Source organism: Phaethon aethereus (genome assembly GCF_964289735.1).
Source record: "Phaethon aethereus genome assembly, chromosome: 16".
Classification (NCBI taxonomy): domain Eukaryota; kingdom Metazoa; phylum Chordata; class Aves; order Phaethontiformes; family Phaethontidae; genus Phaethon; species Phaethon aethereus.
The window spans coordinates 5,110,151-5,126,863 of NC_138592.1; the positions used below are offsets into that span (position 1 = coordinate 5,110,151).

Consider the following 16,713-nt stretch of genomic DNA (forward strand, 5'->3'; position numbering starts at 1 on the left):
AGCCCATTGGCAAGGTTAGATGGGAAAAACTGCCCTCTTTCTGCCTAGGCTGTTCTTTTTCTGTGTATTAACCAAACATGAAGTCTACAAACATTTCCTTTTATTCCCTCTGTTTCCCCTCCCTGGCCTTGACACCACATCTTCAGGATGAAATACAACATACTGACTATAAAGCAAATATATTCCTTTTGCTTCTAGCTGGTCAAATATTCATACAAATTCGTGGAAAGACACCTACTGCACTGGGCCTGAATTGAGCCCAAAGACAAAAGTTGTAATAAACTCAGTATTATAATAAACTTAGCAATACATTCTGACAATTTTGAAGAGCTTTCCCACCCAATGAATTCCTTAAGGAGGCCTCACTGGAGACAGGAATGCTAGAATGCATAGACAGGGATAAATTAGCACATAAAGATTAGGTTGACAATAATTATTTTAAAAGCCAGAGGCCACTAATGAAACAGGTAGGAAGATTTCCAACAAATAGGAATGGAGTGTCACAGACCAGGGAGACAGGAGGTAATCCCACTGTTACTTTTTGGAACCTGGAAAAATGACACCTAAAAAAATGGAAGAAAAGAAATACAGAAGAGAGGAAATGTTGTGCCAGGGAGACAATAAAAGGAACTAGGATTAGAGAGAGACCGAAGATATTGGGATGATTTTGAAAGCCGCAATACACAATTTTGAACACAGGCTAAGGTATATTTTAAATTGTAGTACTAGGTTTTGCAGAGCCATAAGGTTAAATACATGGTACATTTATTAGTGATGTCTTTCCAGTATGGCCTGTCCCAATGATAAGAATTATAAGTTCAGAGACAAATTTCCTTAATGATATGGAATTACATGCACTAGAAAAGAGTATTATTGCTAATAATAGCCGTGCCTGAAGGATTCTGGTCAAGAGCTTGTTCTGGTTGTTCTGAGAACAGGGAGATGAATGGGTTTTGCCTCAAATAATTTTTAGGGTGATACAAACCCAAACATAGCCATAAAGGATAGAGTTTGAAGAGAAAAGAAAACAGCATCAAGGGCATGTATTAATAGAAGCTATCTATGTCAAATTCTGTGTTCTTTATTTTGTCTCTATTTTAAGAGACAAAAAAGAGAGACGATAAATCTTCAGAAGCCCACATACAGTGCTTTGGGATATTTCTTGATGAAATAACACATGTAGTTGAAATGAAGAAGGTAATGGAATGGTGTTAAGCTCACAAAAAGATCTTTGTGATGAGCAAACATGAGGAGAGATACTTTTTGGGAGACAGAAGAGTTTCTGTTGTCAAAGCAATTAAGAGTGGAGTGAAGCTAGAAATGGGCCAGAAGAGCAACATTATATAAAACAGCAAAAGGGAACAAAATGCCTGAGTCATGGGGATGGAATAGGACAGGAGGAAAAGGGCATGGGAAAGGATAAAGCAAAGAAATGGAAAACCCTTCAGAGAATGATTTCGATTCTGACCTGCTGAAGCAGGGTGAGGGCATAAGCAGGCAGCATTGCTCAGCAAACCGCAGCAGGTAGGAGTGGGCTTGGTGAAAAAGTGGCTGGAGGCTGGGACCTGCGGAGAAGGCAGGGTATAAGGGGGTGGGATGGAGAATAAAAGGCAACCAGGACAGATGGAGAAGGTGTAAAGATTGAGCAGAGGGAATGGGCAGGAAGATCTGTAATTGCTACACAGCACTCCTCGCAAACTAGGATAAAGCATTACCTCTGCAGCTTTGTATTTCTTGGTTGAAATCCTCCAGCTGCTGGGCTGTGCCTGGCTGCTCTGGTCCCAAGGAACTGCTGTCACAGATGAGCTCTGCTGGAGCACAGTTGCATGAAAGGAGCTTGTTTTAGCTTATCTGTGCTCCCAGTTTTGAACTTCACTTGTATTTGCAGCATGTTGTAGACAGGGTGATGATATGGACAGTGTGGGCTGCATATTGACATTGTTCTCCTGAGCCAGGACAAGTAATTTCAGGCTTGGCACAGAAGTTTAAGAAATGTTTTTAAGAGAAGCCTGTTTCGTCTTCACAGCAGTCACTCCTAATACCAAAGGGGCAGTATGCCAAGACTGGATTATCTCATAATCCAACTAATCCCATTATGCCAAGCTTTGTGTGGTCCCTCAGTTTGGTAGCAGTCTCAAAAATCACTGTTGTACCGTACCGATTGCTAACCCAGTATGGGCTGAGCTGAACAAGGTGCTCTGCCCCTTTAATGCACTTACATATTTGACTCCTCATAAAGCAGCTCAGCAGAAATATTTTTTAACATTTTATAGTTTTTTGAAAACATTTTATATCCAATACCTGCATCTTCTTTCAGCTCATCCAAATGCAGCTCCTCACCAAGCGAGGTCACATTTGTTGTGGCTGCTATTGTATTCTCTTGCTGCACCTCTTCTGAGGCAAGTGCCTGGCACACAGGAGCTGGAGGGTCACTCTGCGTTGCTCTCGTGGCATCATCACCAGTGGAGGCTTTGCCTTCAGCATCTAAAACACCAAATCATTCAATCTTAACTAAACCATGAGCAGTGAAAGCTGAAACTCCCTGCTGTTCTCTTGGGAAGAGTGAGTCTCAAAGAGCGCTAGTACTCAGGGGACTGAGATTTGTCTTGGAGCAGCATCTGATATCTAACAGTGCTGAGCATCTGTAATGCAAAACTTGTGGACTCCAGCCCATCTGGATACTAATATCTACCCAGTTTTCTCATTGGGGCACCTTTTTCTGTGGGCATACAGCAGCCTGGGCAAATGGCCATTGTGCATGTACAGAAAGGCCAACTCTACTCTGTAAGCACCTGCTACGTGGGAGATGAGTACAACCATGGGAAATCAGAGGTCTCTGGGAGAAGGCAATTCCTTGCACGAGCAGAGCTCATGGTGCAGCACAGGCACAGGTTGGTCTGATGTGTCTGAGCTGTGTCAGGCTCTGTGCGTGACATGCTGCAGTAATGCTGGAGCCTTACCGAAGACAAGGCTGCTAATATTCCCTAGCAAGCTGTAGGTTTTGAGCATAGTTTTAGTTACTCAGCTTTGAAAAGCATGTCCTGTGTGATTGAGCTGATCAGAAATTCAAATCCCTCTTCATGCAGACCTAGAAACTGCTCCCTTTGCTTACTCTAAAAGATTTTTGTGCCAGTGATCCCTGCAGCTGTATGCATCTTGATGACTGAAGCTTTTCTAATATTCTCCTATTCAGGCGAAAGTCTACAAACTATCCTTTTACTTCATGACTCTCTCAGAATTTACAAGATCTACATCACTGTTGCAAACTAAAGAAAGCAATTACTTCCCGCTCTGGCCAGGACTCCATGCTGATGGACATGTCTGCTGTCCACCCCTGACCTCCTAACTTGTACTTCTCAGCCCTAGACACTCCTTTCTGGAAGCTCCTGACAGGGCTGTGTTTTCTTGCAATGATATCATGACAAGTTTCTTGAACATTGATTTAAAATAGCTAGCATTCACAGCTACTCCTTTTTAATTCTATTTGGACAATCTGCAGAGTAATTTATTGCCCTCTTGGGTAAGGGTATCAGATTTTGGCCCAGAGATGCTGCGGAAGGGATGCAGTATTTTTGTATGCTGAGCTCACTCGGTCTGCCTCATAATCACGTTTGGTGAAAAGTTACTGTTCTTAAAATAGCCCCTGCAGTAGCACAGTTGCTATGATACAGGGAAGGGGAGGGGGAAAAAGTTCATTGCCTACACTTCAGCTCATTGTGAAGGCAGCCTATACATAATCGTCGGTGTATTAACAGCTGCCTGCATTACTTGACAGGGAGCCCTTATCTCCCAGTGCTGTAAGTACAGCTACATCTGATCAGTTTTGTGCTCACAGTGGGGAGAAGTGTCAGGGGAAGCTCCCTAAATGTTTTCAGGTAACTCTGCTTTGCATGTTCCTCACATCCTCCGGAAAGGCAAGCTGCTGACGGCTGTGCCACAATGAAACTGCAGTCAGAGACATGAGTTCCTTCAGATCCCAGCCGATGGAAAGTGTAATGACTAATGAAGTAATGACAAGCAGAACACAGCCCTGTTGAGGAGCGCCTGAGACTCGCAACAGTGATGTTCCTGGTCAGGAATGATCAGCTCTTGCTTAGATCAAAACGGATGTGCTGCTTTGATTGGAAGTGGGTTCCAGGACCGTATTTTACAGGTCGTCCGGGGACAGAAGAAAGCACAGACCTTAGATCCACTGGTAAGGAAAGCAGCAGAGAGTCTTGGGTACTGCAAAGTAATCAGAAGTAGAGCTGTAACTTAGTTGGGAATGAATCCCGCCGTATGCCGGACCCTGCACCCTGTAACCTCTTTCAGAGTGCAAGCTGGGTCCCTAGAGCAAAGCTGTATTTGCCCTGTGTGAGCAGAGCTGGAGAGGAGGAGACAGAAGGGGCCCAGGCTTGCAACTTCATCTGGGCAGCTGGGTTTTGGGGTTGTGCGAGGAGAAAGGGTGACATAACCTGGGAGGATGACTCATCACCAAAGCAAGGACGCTGCAATTGCACCCTGCGCTGCTCACAGATTGCAGATTCTGCTCTAGCTTTGTGGTTTGCTCTGAGCCAAATAGTCCAGTTCAAAATGCTGCTTGACAGACCTTGTGCTACGAAACTGGAGTGTGACACAGCTATTGTAAACGCGTGAAGCAGATCTGGAGATCTCTCAGACTACAGCATCATCCCAGTTTGGGCTATTTGTGAAATTGAGCAGGAATCAGGTCTCTGTAAGTGGAGTGGAGCCTGACGAAATAGAGGGATTTTAGGATTTACTGTAGTCTTTTAGAATAGTATTGCTGCTTTGACAATTGCAACTTACTGTATAAACGAGGACTTAGCCTTGAAACTGCTGCCACTTCAGCTCAGTCCAAGTAGGGCACTAATCATTTACTGAGAATTATTTGGGTCATTTTTTGATTCCAGTTAATAAGCTGCTTCTACTAATAATAAAATAACCCTGGAGATTCACAGCACTCTGTAAAGAAAAATAACTTTCAGGCGGCTGCAATGTCCTTCAACTGACTGCTAGCCATTCTTTCCCTTCTGGGCAGCAGGGTGGTGCCGAAAATTTATTTGATGGTTATAGGAGCTCTGTGCAACTTCATTGCAGACAGGTAAGCAGTCTGTTTGCAGCTGCCTTTTTGAAAGCACAGCTTGACATCACTTCTCACCAGACTATATGTATTTATTTAAATTATTTTAATTTTGTTAAAATTACCTTGCAACTTAGAATCATCTATTTTACTCCCAGCCAGTTTTTATGCATGCAAGAGGTTTTATTGATGCATTATGATTATTATTACTTTTTAATGTGCTCTACAGAAGTTTTCTTTTACTGTGCTTTGGCAAAGCTCTAGATACCCATGTCTTCAAATTCATGGATTATGGGGAACTTCCATACTCCTAGAGGAAACTGGGTGGTTTTTTCTGTCTATAATGCTAATATGCTAATAGGGCAACTAATTATCTAGAATTATGAGAGACAAAGAGTTCAATGGACAGAATTAAAAACAAGCTTTCTAAAAACTTTCATTTTAGAATAAACTAATGGTTTGATAGATTTTTTTTTTTTAACTTGAACATGAAACTCATCTTAAAATATATCCAATAAAATAATATGAGAATTGCTTTACTGCAACAACAATAAAAAAATCCTGTTTAAAATGCTCTTTCTCCGACTCTTCAGTTGCTCGGTTACGCTCCAGCATAGCATCACTGAGTATTGTCCCACAGGCTATTTATAAGCATGGCATTTGTTTTATACAAAGAAACTCAATTATTTGTTTCAAAGAACATAATTTCTATCTATCAGATTGGTCAATCAAAATGCCAATCTTTCTTCATGCCAGTACTTTCTGCTATAAAGTTTTCAAAGTAAAGATGGTTTTCATTTTTTAATCTCTGTTTAGTTGGAAATGGCAATTGGGATGTTGTCCATAACATTGGGAGCTCACTTGATCTCACAAAATAGTCACCCAGATCTCTGTCTCCCTTGAGAATCTGTCCGGCCTTTGGAGCAGGAATATACAGAACCACAGTCCTTTGTGCATGTTTCTAACATTTTATCATGTTTCATTCAATGACTTCTGCTGAACCCGGTTTGTACCCAGGAAAGCTTTAAAATGCCACTACCAAATGCTTCGCTTTTCCATCGGAATGAAAAACAGGCAGAATGGTAATATGTTTTGTCACAAACTGGGTTTACCAGAAAGACAGCTGAAAACATCAGATTAGTATCATTTTATGAGATTTGAATTCATGGGTTGTACACGTTAGCTGAATGCATCTGTATGTTTAAGTTTATATTTATACTAGCTTTAGCTGACTTTCTTGGCAGTAGGGTTTAGCTAGGTTTAGAGCAATTGCATAAAACATATGTACCAGCTCAGATTTGCATCATGTATAAATCAAGCAAAGATGGACTTGCATTCAAGATAGTAAAACATCAAAAATTAAATTGCATGGATTGATTGCAGCAGGGAGGAATTTGAAGAAAGATGTGCATAATTCAGATATTAAATTTTCCTCTCTGTTTGGATTGAACGTTTTCCTTTTTATTCATTTGATTGTTATGTTTCTTCTTTTGCAATTATGTGTTTCCTATTGTCCTGAAAAAGACTGATAAAAAAGATGAAGAATTTTTGCGTACCTTGTTCCATCATCTCCAGAAGGCCTTTCTTAATGAGTTCATCCCGACCTTGTCGTGCTGTCATCTTCTTCTCCAGCACTGCACGAAGTAGTAGCATAACACAGCACCAGTTAGCAACAGAGTACTCATATAATGGAGTGAGAAAGGTACAGTGTGGAAATTCTCTCTAATCTCAACTACCGTGTGCTTGGGAAGAATGGCAAGGATTTTGTTTTGGGGAGCATGGACTGGTCAGCCCACTTGTGCCTTTTCCTTTGTTAAAACAGCTGTAAAATCACCCGCATGTAGAGCTGAGATTTATGATACAACATACTGCCTGATCACACTGAGTGCTGAGCAGCTGGGACACTAAAGCCTTCGTGCTGTTTAACATGGCACATTGGAGCTGCCTCAGGAAGACGTGTCCTTCACTGTGACGCTCCACAGGATACCGGGGCAGGTGGGGGGAGCTGCACCATCCTATCTTAGGACAAGGCAAGTGAGTTGGTCTCCTTACTGATCTCCTGAGACATTCCTGGAGGCTAGTAAGAGCATGCAGTGCTGTGTGCTGGGCTCCTTCACTGCAGAGACAGCTGCTTGAGGGAAGGCATTTTACATGCTGTAGCTCCCTCATGTCACTTTTCATAATGTTACTGTGACCTACATAACCTTCACCCCCAATAAAAGGGGTGATGATACTTGGGGCCATAAATGTAACCTATTTTGGAGAAGGGACAGCCCATGAAAAGCAGTCTGTGTTGAGGCTTGTGCTTCACACTGGTATTTTGACCTATATTATATAGGAGGTCAGCCTATAGGGGCTCTTTCTAGCCTTAAATATTATTAATCTGTAACATACTGAATTCTTTGAATTAGGTTTAGATTGGGTCACCATTAACATTTCCTCTGTAAGCAAATTTTGCTTTCACCCAAGCTAAGCTTTGCTCTGTGCAGCATCACTCTCTTGTTCTCATCCTACCTGCAGATGTCTGCTTTAGCTTCTCGTTTTTCTTTTTCCGCCACTTCCATGGTTTGAAGATCCTGCCCAGCGTTGCTAGTTTGCTGTTCCTCCTCACTGGCGGAGTTCGAATCCCTGAGACCAAGTAGTCAGAACGCATGGCAGGGGACTGCTCCATCTCATCTGAGAGGGGAAGAGAGGAAAGCCAGCTGTTAGACTAAAAGCTTCAGCATTGACTTAAAAAGGAGAGGCAAATGGAGGCTTACCAGCTAAAAAGCATTCAGTCTAGTCGCCAAGATAAGCAGTGCAAGACTTTGAAAGAAAGTCTCTACATTGCTGGAGCCGGCGGCCAGGCTGAGGGATGCCAGCCAGAGAGGCGTTCAACCTGACTGTGCCAGCCCGGTGCTTCCTACCAGCTGCTCTCTCTACTCTGGTCTTGCACAGCACCTGTCTGGATGCCAAATATTTCAATATCTCGACTGCTGCCATCCCTCATGGATAAATCAGGGCTACTAGGCCCATAGGGAGGGTCATGTGCTGAATCTGTACACCCTATGCTTTATTCCATCACTTTCCTATTTTTGTCCATGCCTGGTACTCACCAAGGTAATGATGTTACTCCCCCTCCCAAGGGCTGCGTGTAACTGCATTACAGCTTTCTGAAATGTGGAGAACTGAGAGCTCCCAATAGCTTTAATAGGAGCAGCAGAAATTTAACACATCTGTAAATCAGGCCCATGCGGCCTCCAGTTAATCACATAAATGTAATATCCATTTAGAAAAATTTAGACCTTTATGAAAAGCTGAGAGGAAGTGTGAGAAAGCTCAGGTCCCTTCTGAATTCCCAGCTTCCAGTTCTGTTTTCAGGCCACAGGATATTGCTGCCTTTTAAATGAACTCTTTTCACATAAGCTAACATAGAACACACTGACTTGTATGAGCTAATGCAAATCTTTTATATAAGAGTAGTTTGTCTGATATGTGCTATGTAAGTAAAATCCTAGAAAAAAAATCTATTCCTTGAGGAAGCTAAAGGGAAAATTATTTCCCTTTTGTCCAGCCAAGCCACAGGAATTCAGAGATAATGCTTCAGCTGGAAAACCAATTTAGGTATTTTTAATATTTTGTCTTGAAAATACACTTTAAGTTTTGCTTATAGACAAGTCTTGCACGCAACAATACATACTGACTATTCACAGTTGCGTGCTAGCCAGTAACATGAAAGCAAGCAGCACAGTTCCATAAACGGTGTAATTGATGGCTTTACTGAGCCTTGTATTTGAGCACAAGTACATTGATTGTTAAAAGAGAAACTGCCATCAGTCATCAGATATGGTTACCTGAATAAAAGCTGAATGACAATTTGTATTTTTTTTCATCAGTTTCGATTTAATTAAGCAATGTGGAGCTATGAACATATGCACATTTCCAAGTAATTTCTGTCTGGAACAACAACATTTATCATAAATTGCTTTGTGACTGCAAGATAAAAACTATACAGCATCTTCTAGGCTTTGTTTTTAAGTTAACAGGGTGAAAATGCTTAAATCACAGCATGGAGGTAGGGATTTCCAAGTAAACAGGAAACAATTTTTTGGAAGATTATTAAACACAGCAGGGGAATGAACACATTCCTCCTCTTCCATTTAATTATGAAAATACTGGTAATAGAGATGAATCATTCAGTGGAGACAAGCTAAAAACTTGTCCACGTGAACTATCAGAGCAGAGAAAAGGCTGTAGCAATTCCCACCCACCCCCATTGTGCGTGCACAGTGAATTTCTCTTTCTATGTACTGAATTTAGAGCATCTTTTGTCTCATTCCACAGAGTTTATCTTTGACTTTAATTTAGAAGAGATTTAAAATGTACGTAAAAATATATTTTTGCCTTTGAAAGAAGGGTGTTTGCCCAAGGTGATATTTATGATTTACAGTTTGGAGGTCAATATTAAGTGAAGAGCAGAAACTAGCAATGAGCCTACCATAGAAAGAAGGCAGTAGCCTACAGACCACAGCTGGAGTGCCAAGATATCATGCTCCTTTCCTAATTGTGCATTCAAAAATGAGAAGTATCACAGAAATAAGCTTTGAAGAAGTAGAGCTGCTCTTGATTACAGAGGTGGCAATGAGAATGGAAAATGGCAGAGTAGATATGCTATTAATTTGCTATTATGATTACTTTAAAGCTGTAATAGAAGCCTCAGAAAATAGCAGTTGGTCATTTCTTGTGACATCCCTTGAGTGGGAATGGAAATGTTCACAAAATTAGCTCATCTCAAAAGAACTGTAGATCAGACTGTAAATCAGACCCTTATCCCTGGAAGCTACAGTGGAGTAGGACAGCCTCAGCTTAGCCATCCCCAGAGACCAGTGGAGACTGCGCTGGTGCTCAAACACTTCCTACCATCCCAGGAATTTCTCAAGCATGTAAGTGCAGGTTAAATAAGAAGCTTATTTAAAGCAGTACCTTGGCAAGTTACTGATCCTACTGCATTTCATTCAGGATGTAGGTGTCTGTAAAGTGGTTTAGACATCATCCACATGTTTTCTTTAACATTGGGAGCATGACATCATGTTACATTTTTGCCAAATAACAGGGGATGTAGACAGAACCAGGAAGTCATTCAAACCCAAACCTGTGTGTCTCTAGCAGTGTTTATTATACCCCTAAGAAAGAGAATGGGGAGATGCTGCAAAGTTACCAAGAATTCCTTAAGTGCCTTGTAGTGATCTGTGCTTCTGTAGTTTCTACCAGCCCTGTCAACTGGGTTTCTTCCATCCCCTTCTGCCCTCTTGGTTGTGGAAATGTAAGGATTTTATGCCTTAGACTTTGGTTACAGATGAAATACAGATAGAAATCAAATGTCAAAGAAGGAATAGTAGCTAAAACAAATGTTCCAGTGGAAGTTTTCATGGGCTTTTTTAACTTTATTAATGCTTCTCATATGGTACAGACAGTTTTTAAGCAAATGGTTTTATCACCTGGTACATTCTCACCATATGCAGTTCCTACACTATGTGTTTGGAGGGATGGACACAAATAAAAATAGAGAGACACAGTAAGACAGATGTCCTGAAGTCATAAATAACAAGGAAATGGTCTCACTGGCAATAAGAATCACAAGAAAGCCCTTGGAGCTCCTCGTTTCCAGTCAGTTCATTTTTTTCTTGTTTGTGGGTTGGCTGCTTGGGAGATAAGAAGTTGACAGCACAAAAAGCAGTTCCCACGTACAGCAATGAAAACGGAAGGAGAAGGAGCAACTAAATATCAGCCAGTCCCTGCAGCCAATAAGCTGCCAAGGCTTGCCAACCCTCCAACCACTCTGTGAAATATTCAGCACATTTTTTTAATCTGCAGTCAATATTTTAATTATGCTAACTGTTCTGTGGAATAATGTGGTTATTCCTCCCAGAGCCTGATAGCCTGGGGCCAGGCCCTGTAATTGCATAGAGGATGTCTGCAAAATATAAACAGCCGAGAGCCAAATCAAGACTCTCCATATCAGCAGAGAGAAATGAGCAACAGCTTAACTAGCTGTGTAATGTAGGATGAGGGACAGTTGTTATACAGGGTCAAGCAAGCACAAGCTAAACTCACAGCACTGCAACCTAACCCTACCCAATACAGGGAGGCCAGGCTCTGCTTGGCCATCGCTGCTGAGACAGACCAGTTGGTCCCACCCTGTCCCACAAGGGGATAGTTGTCAGCCCTGTGGGGCCAGAGCGTTTTGCTCTGACTGAAGCTTGTTGGCTGTTTATATAGAAATTACTTTCAAGTCCCTGCTGTATCCTGTTGAGAACAAAGGCTTCTATGCTGGAGCTGCAGATCCAAAACAAACCCCTCATATATCACACAGTGTCAAAGGGGTGGAATGAATGTGGCTGTGCCCCTGCTGATGATGCTGGCCAAGTGCTTCTTGCAGTGCTAGCTGGGCTAATTTCTAGAGCTCCTAACAGCGGTCAAGCATGTGAATGGCTTCATGTCTGAGCATCCCAAATCAGATGAGGGATGGGGTTCTGACCTGATGGGTATTGCTTTGCAGTACTGCTCTGGGCTGCAGAATAAACCAGGAAACGGAGAAGGAGAAAACAAATTATAATATTCATTATATTTGGCTGCAGGGTCTGACCCCTCAGAAAATCTGAACAGCTGCAGCTTCTGTTTACATCAGCAGCAATTGCGGTGATCACTGTTTCTGAAAAATGCTCCGTTGCTTTCTTCTTTAAAATATTGTGGTGGCATAAATAAAAAACTCTTCTTGTTAATCCCTCCTCTATAGGAATTGTGCATGAATTGTGCAGTTTTTCTGCATGTAGAAGCTCTCCCATTTACCAGTGTCAAGTCTTGACTTTATCTCATCTAGCCTCCCACAGAAGTGAGGCAGGTTTGCTGGGAGGACCGTGAAGTTTGTGTCCCGGGTGTGTGATGGAAGAGTGCCCTATGCCTGCACATAGCCTTCATTTGGACAGCAGATGTTTTTTGTGCTGAGGCAATCATGTCTGGGTGATAACTGTTGTGAAGTTAAGGATTGGGTTTGGTCAGTTGGGTCTGTCTTAGATTTTTCATGATGAGTCAAAGAGTCTGCAGGTTGATGCCTGGGTTGCTGATTATAGCAACTGCAGGCTGCACTCTGCAGACTGAGGTGTGGCAGTTGGGAACGTCAGGAATGCAGAGCTGCATTATACTAACCTTGCCACTGGGAGAGTCTGCAAGAGACATGGGATGCCCTCTCGTGAATACACAAACTGCAGCAAGAAGTTAATGAGAAGATGAAGGATGCTGAATTTTAATGTGCTGGGAATTTTGGTAACTTAAATTCATGGTAATGCTAGTTGTGCCTTGCTAAATCCTCTGTGTACACTGTTAGGAGAAGGACCACTGAAAAATCTGCAACCTGCAGGCAGTTTAAAAATAACATAGCAGACGAGCTGCAGGCAAATTTGTAAGGCAGGCGTGCTCTGTTTTCTGATGAATTGGTTTGTAATGCAGCTCTGCATGTTCTCCCCTTTATTGTCATTGCATCTGTCTTTGCAACTCAGACACAGAGTTGAAAAAGGAAAAGAGGTTCCCTTTGGTCCACTGCAGAGGGTAGAGACAGTGTGTGGAATCAAAATGACCTTTTTGGCTTTTGGGATAGAGGTGCCGTTACCACTACTAACTTTCAGGGCTGCCTAGAGTTAGTGTCTGCCTCTAAAAAGGATGTTAAGGAGGATGTCACAGGGAAAGCTGAGCTTTCAAAGAGTCCATGTCTACTACTGGTCGGTCCCGAATCGCACAAGCCAGACGTTTGTGAGGTTAGCCAAGAAACCGCACTTCTCTACAAGAGGTGCTCTGTACAGAGGATACTTGTCATCTAGTGAGAGAAACCTGCAGGAGAAAGAAGGCAGAAAGGTTGTCTTGGTTTTAGAGTAAGGACTATCCTGAACTTTGGGAAAGAGAATTAGCAGCAGGAATGAACACCTTTTTCCTTAGTTTAGCATCCTAAAAGAGGAAGAACTGATCACAGTGATTGAATCTGCAGGATAGGGGTGAATTGAGTGTGTTCTAAGAACACTTCCGTTATGTTCTAGAGAAGCAGAATTCAAACTGAAGTACTTTTTTGTTGCACTAGTTAGATGTTTCATGTGATGGAGCTCTTCCTTGTTCTAAAAATGTTTTCTGTCACCTGCATTTCTGCAGACATGCTCTCTTTCTTGACTCTCCTTGAAAGAAAACTGCAGTGGAATGTTCCAGTTTGAAGCTTCCATTTCAGTTTTTTGAATCTGTAGTATTTTGATTTTTCTAATTTTGAATGACTGTTAGAAATTAGAAATGAGAAAAAAAGCTTTTGATGAACCTGAAATTTATTTAATTTTTGGAGGACTTTGTATTTGGAGCTGTGAATGTTTCGATATTGTTTTGGAAACATTTACGCAGAATCCTTGGTAAAACAGAAAACCTAGTTCCTAACAATTTAGTTATTTAGAAAAGACAAGGTACTTGTAGTACATTATCGAATGTAATCATAAGCTAATTTTGGATACACAGCTGCTGACATGACATAGATTGTTGCTCTGACACATCATATTTGTTACACCAGAAACGTATTGAAACAAAGTAGGGAAAACTACAGGATTCAGGCATTTACCTATGGTCAACAGTGTAGGTAAAATGACTTGAATTATTATCTCTCTGTTCTCACAATTGTAGTCCTTTATGTTCATAATTTCCCACCTTGGATTTCATCTCTCACATTTTAATCCCATAAGGAAGCAGATGGATAGTGGGCCAGGTTCATCCACATGATAACTACGTCATTCAACGTCAAGTTACCTTGGGGGGACAATCTGGCATAGTAAATTTGTGCAGACTTCACACTCATGAAGGCAGGGTGAAATACTAAGATAAATAGCACAATGACAAAGGGAATAGAGTCCTTTATGAGCACCATACCCAAACCAGCTCCGGGTTCAGCTTCCACTGAGTACAGGCTGTTCTTGGGCTGTTATCACCTTTCTTTTAGCCAGGTAATATGAATCCTGAGCAGGTTTTCATATTTCCCTGCATGAAAATGCAAGCTACTGTGCTTTCCTTTCCAGCCTTTGCGTGGTCTCCAGAGTCTGAGCTTCCATTTTTACTTCATACTCAAATGTTTGCCGTGTATCCTTGTTCTATAATTTCTACTGCTCTTTAGTATGTTAAATCATAATTTAACATTTTTCTTTAACTGAAGGAGGAAAAAAAAACCAACCCCAAAACATCATTTGTGGGTGGTAGAAGGGGGCTGTGCTTGCCAAGGAAGTTTATTTCCATTCTGTCATGCTGAGCCTCCCTTCAAAGTATTTGGATTTTAAAATGAGCTTTAGCTGAAATGTACAGGGAAACAGATTATACTTATTAAAGGAAAGGGAGCAGGGAAGTGGCAACTCCAGCTAAATCTTTTAGATAAAAATACGCTTTTTAAATCTTTTATCTAAAAATATGCTTGAGATCTGTGATTTCTTCCACAAAATGTTACTTCAGGAAGTTGACATATCACCTAACAGCATTACTGCCTTATGAGCCAAGGTGCAAAGAAATTAATGAGGAACCGTTCATGCTTTTGGATCATTGTGTCAAGTTTTTCACATATTCTCTGATTTACAGTGCACAGTGTGACACTACCAATTCATTAACAAAATAAGTTTCCCAGTGTTTGTGTAAAGGAACCCACAACGTGCTTTACCTGGATAAGGAAGAACTAAGTAAGAGTAAGAAAATGAGACTAATGAAGAATTGCTGCATAATCACAGTTAATTCAGTTACCTGAGCCTGTACAATATCTTCTTTTGAATGGGGAAACTTGACATTTGCATGCCTGTCACCCAGTTAGAGCTTGCTTAGGAGATGCTGCTCTGCCTACTGCCTGAGATTCACAAAAAATCTATTCAAATAAAGTCAAATGAGCACAGCTTCTGCAGAGGGCCAAGAGCCAGACAGTGCACCAAATTTTGTCCATCCTGCATCTGCAAAGGGTTTTGTACCACACATGTTACAAATTCCCAATACTGGGCAGTTTCCCCAATCCTCTTGGGGAGATGCTGGTCTGCAGGACCCAGGGAGGCCAAGCCCAGGAAGTACAGGAATGGCTTGAATTAGGCTTTGCATGCACTCGTAGTGGTAAAGCTGTTGTCTGCACTGCAGGACCAGTGTTTCATCACCTGCAGTTGTTTAATTAGCTGTAGCCTTGCTGCAAACCTGTTGAAAGGGTGTTTTTTATAGCTTCCTCAGGGCGTATGCAGACTGAAACACACCCTGTGCTGTCTCCAAAAGGCACCTTCAAATCCATTTCACTGCAGCTTATCCCTGATAGCAGTTGCATTTAGACCTGTAACGCCCAGGGAAGTCATTGGTGTGAGAGCACCATGCTTGCAAGCAGGGAACTATGCATTGCGTTTTTCTAGGATTCATGCCACAGAACTGAGCTGTTTAGAGTTTCTTCTGTTTACGGCAGTCTATGTTTGTCAGACATACAATCAGCTCTTACTTGATATCCATCCCAAACTTTAATATTAGAGAAATAATCACAGTGTCCTGTGCACTTTTATGCCCTTGTAATTTAATGCATAATTTCCTTCTTCCCTCAAACACACCACACTGTTCAGCTGAACTCTGTCACTGTTCAATGCCACTACTGCAGATAGAAAACATTCTTTCTGCTTTTGTGAAATGCAGGAGCATCTGCCTTTTTTTTCCCCCCCCTTTATCACTCCTGCGGCTTTGCACTTTCACTTTCCTTACAGCCACTGGCAACAAATACATGTTAGTTAACAGTCTCTGGTGCATACTCCAGGCCTGTTATACAGAATAGGACAGAGATTTGGAAGAAGAAATACTTAGACAACAAAAAAATGATATAAACCAGAACAGCCACAGAGAAAGGTAGATAGAAAACAGGCACAGTGACTGAATTCAGCTTTTGTCTAAAGGTTATGCATCCAGTTTGGCTCCTTGTAAAACTGTTACAAAGCTGCCAGTGATTTCTACATTTGGTTGGTATGTAAATCGTGATTAAACCCTTCTTAGGAGGTCATATCACCTGAATGAGTTGTTAAGTACTTTAGAGATGGCTTGGTCTGCTGCACATAAAATTGTAACTATGAGACACATGTAGGAAATAATTTGAGGGGAGCAGTGTTTTTAAAGATCCATTTATCCCACTCTCTACTGGTATTTTCCAAAGAGGCAATTATACTAAATACTCAGCATCAAAAGACAGCAGGGTACCACAAACCCTGTATTGTCCTCAGCATCCTTAAAAAGACCCACACATACATGCATACATGCAGAGCAGAGACTCAGGCAGTACAAAGTCCCCATGTGCAACTGCACTTCTCACCTGTTAAATCTTGTGTTAAAGTTAACATTATCTGCTCCTTACCATGGCACTATCTCAAGACCCAGGTAAGGGCTTTAAAGCACTGATCTAACAAAACTGCAACATGCTTAACTCTAGAGATCTGAGTATCTTTAACAATTAATGAGTTCCTGGGAGGTCCATACTCTAAAAATTGAGATTCTGCTTCCAAACTGATGGGCTCTTGTTAACAGTCGAATAGAGCAATATGCCTTCTAAAATGAAACTCTTTACTGGTCAGGGCCAAGAGAAATAATTGCTT

General features: G+C 41.6%; 1 protein-coding gene across 1 annotated transcript in view; it reads right to left on the reverse strand.

Moving 5' to 3' along the window:
- PHACTR3 (phosphatase and actin regulator 3) overlaps positions 1-16,713 on the reverse strand; it is a 110,922-nt gene that overhangs the window by 42,525 nt on the left and 51,684 nt on the right. Inside the window, exons 2-4 of the mRNA XM_082007317.1 lie at positions 7,595-7,756; positions 6,637-6,714; positions 2,302-2,484 (exon numbers count right to left, since the gene is read on the reverse strand). Of these exons, the coding sequence (XP_081863443.1) occupies positions 2,302-2,484; positions 6,637-6,714; positions 7,595-7,756 (423 nt within the window). The remainder of the gene's footprint in view (positions 1-2,301; positions 2,485-6,636; positions 6,715-7,594; positions 7,757-16,713) is intronic.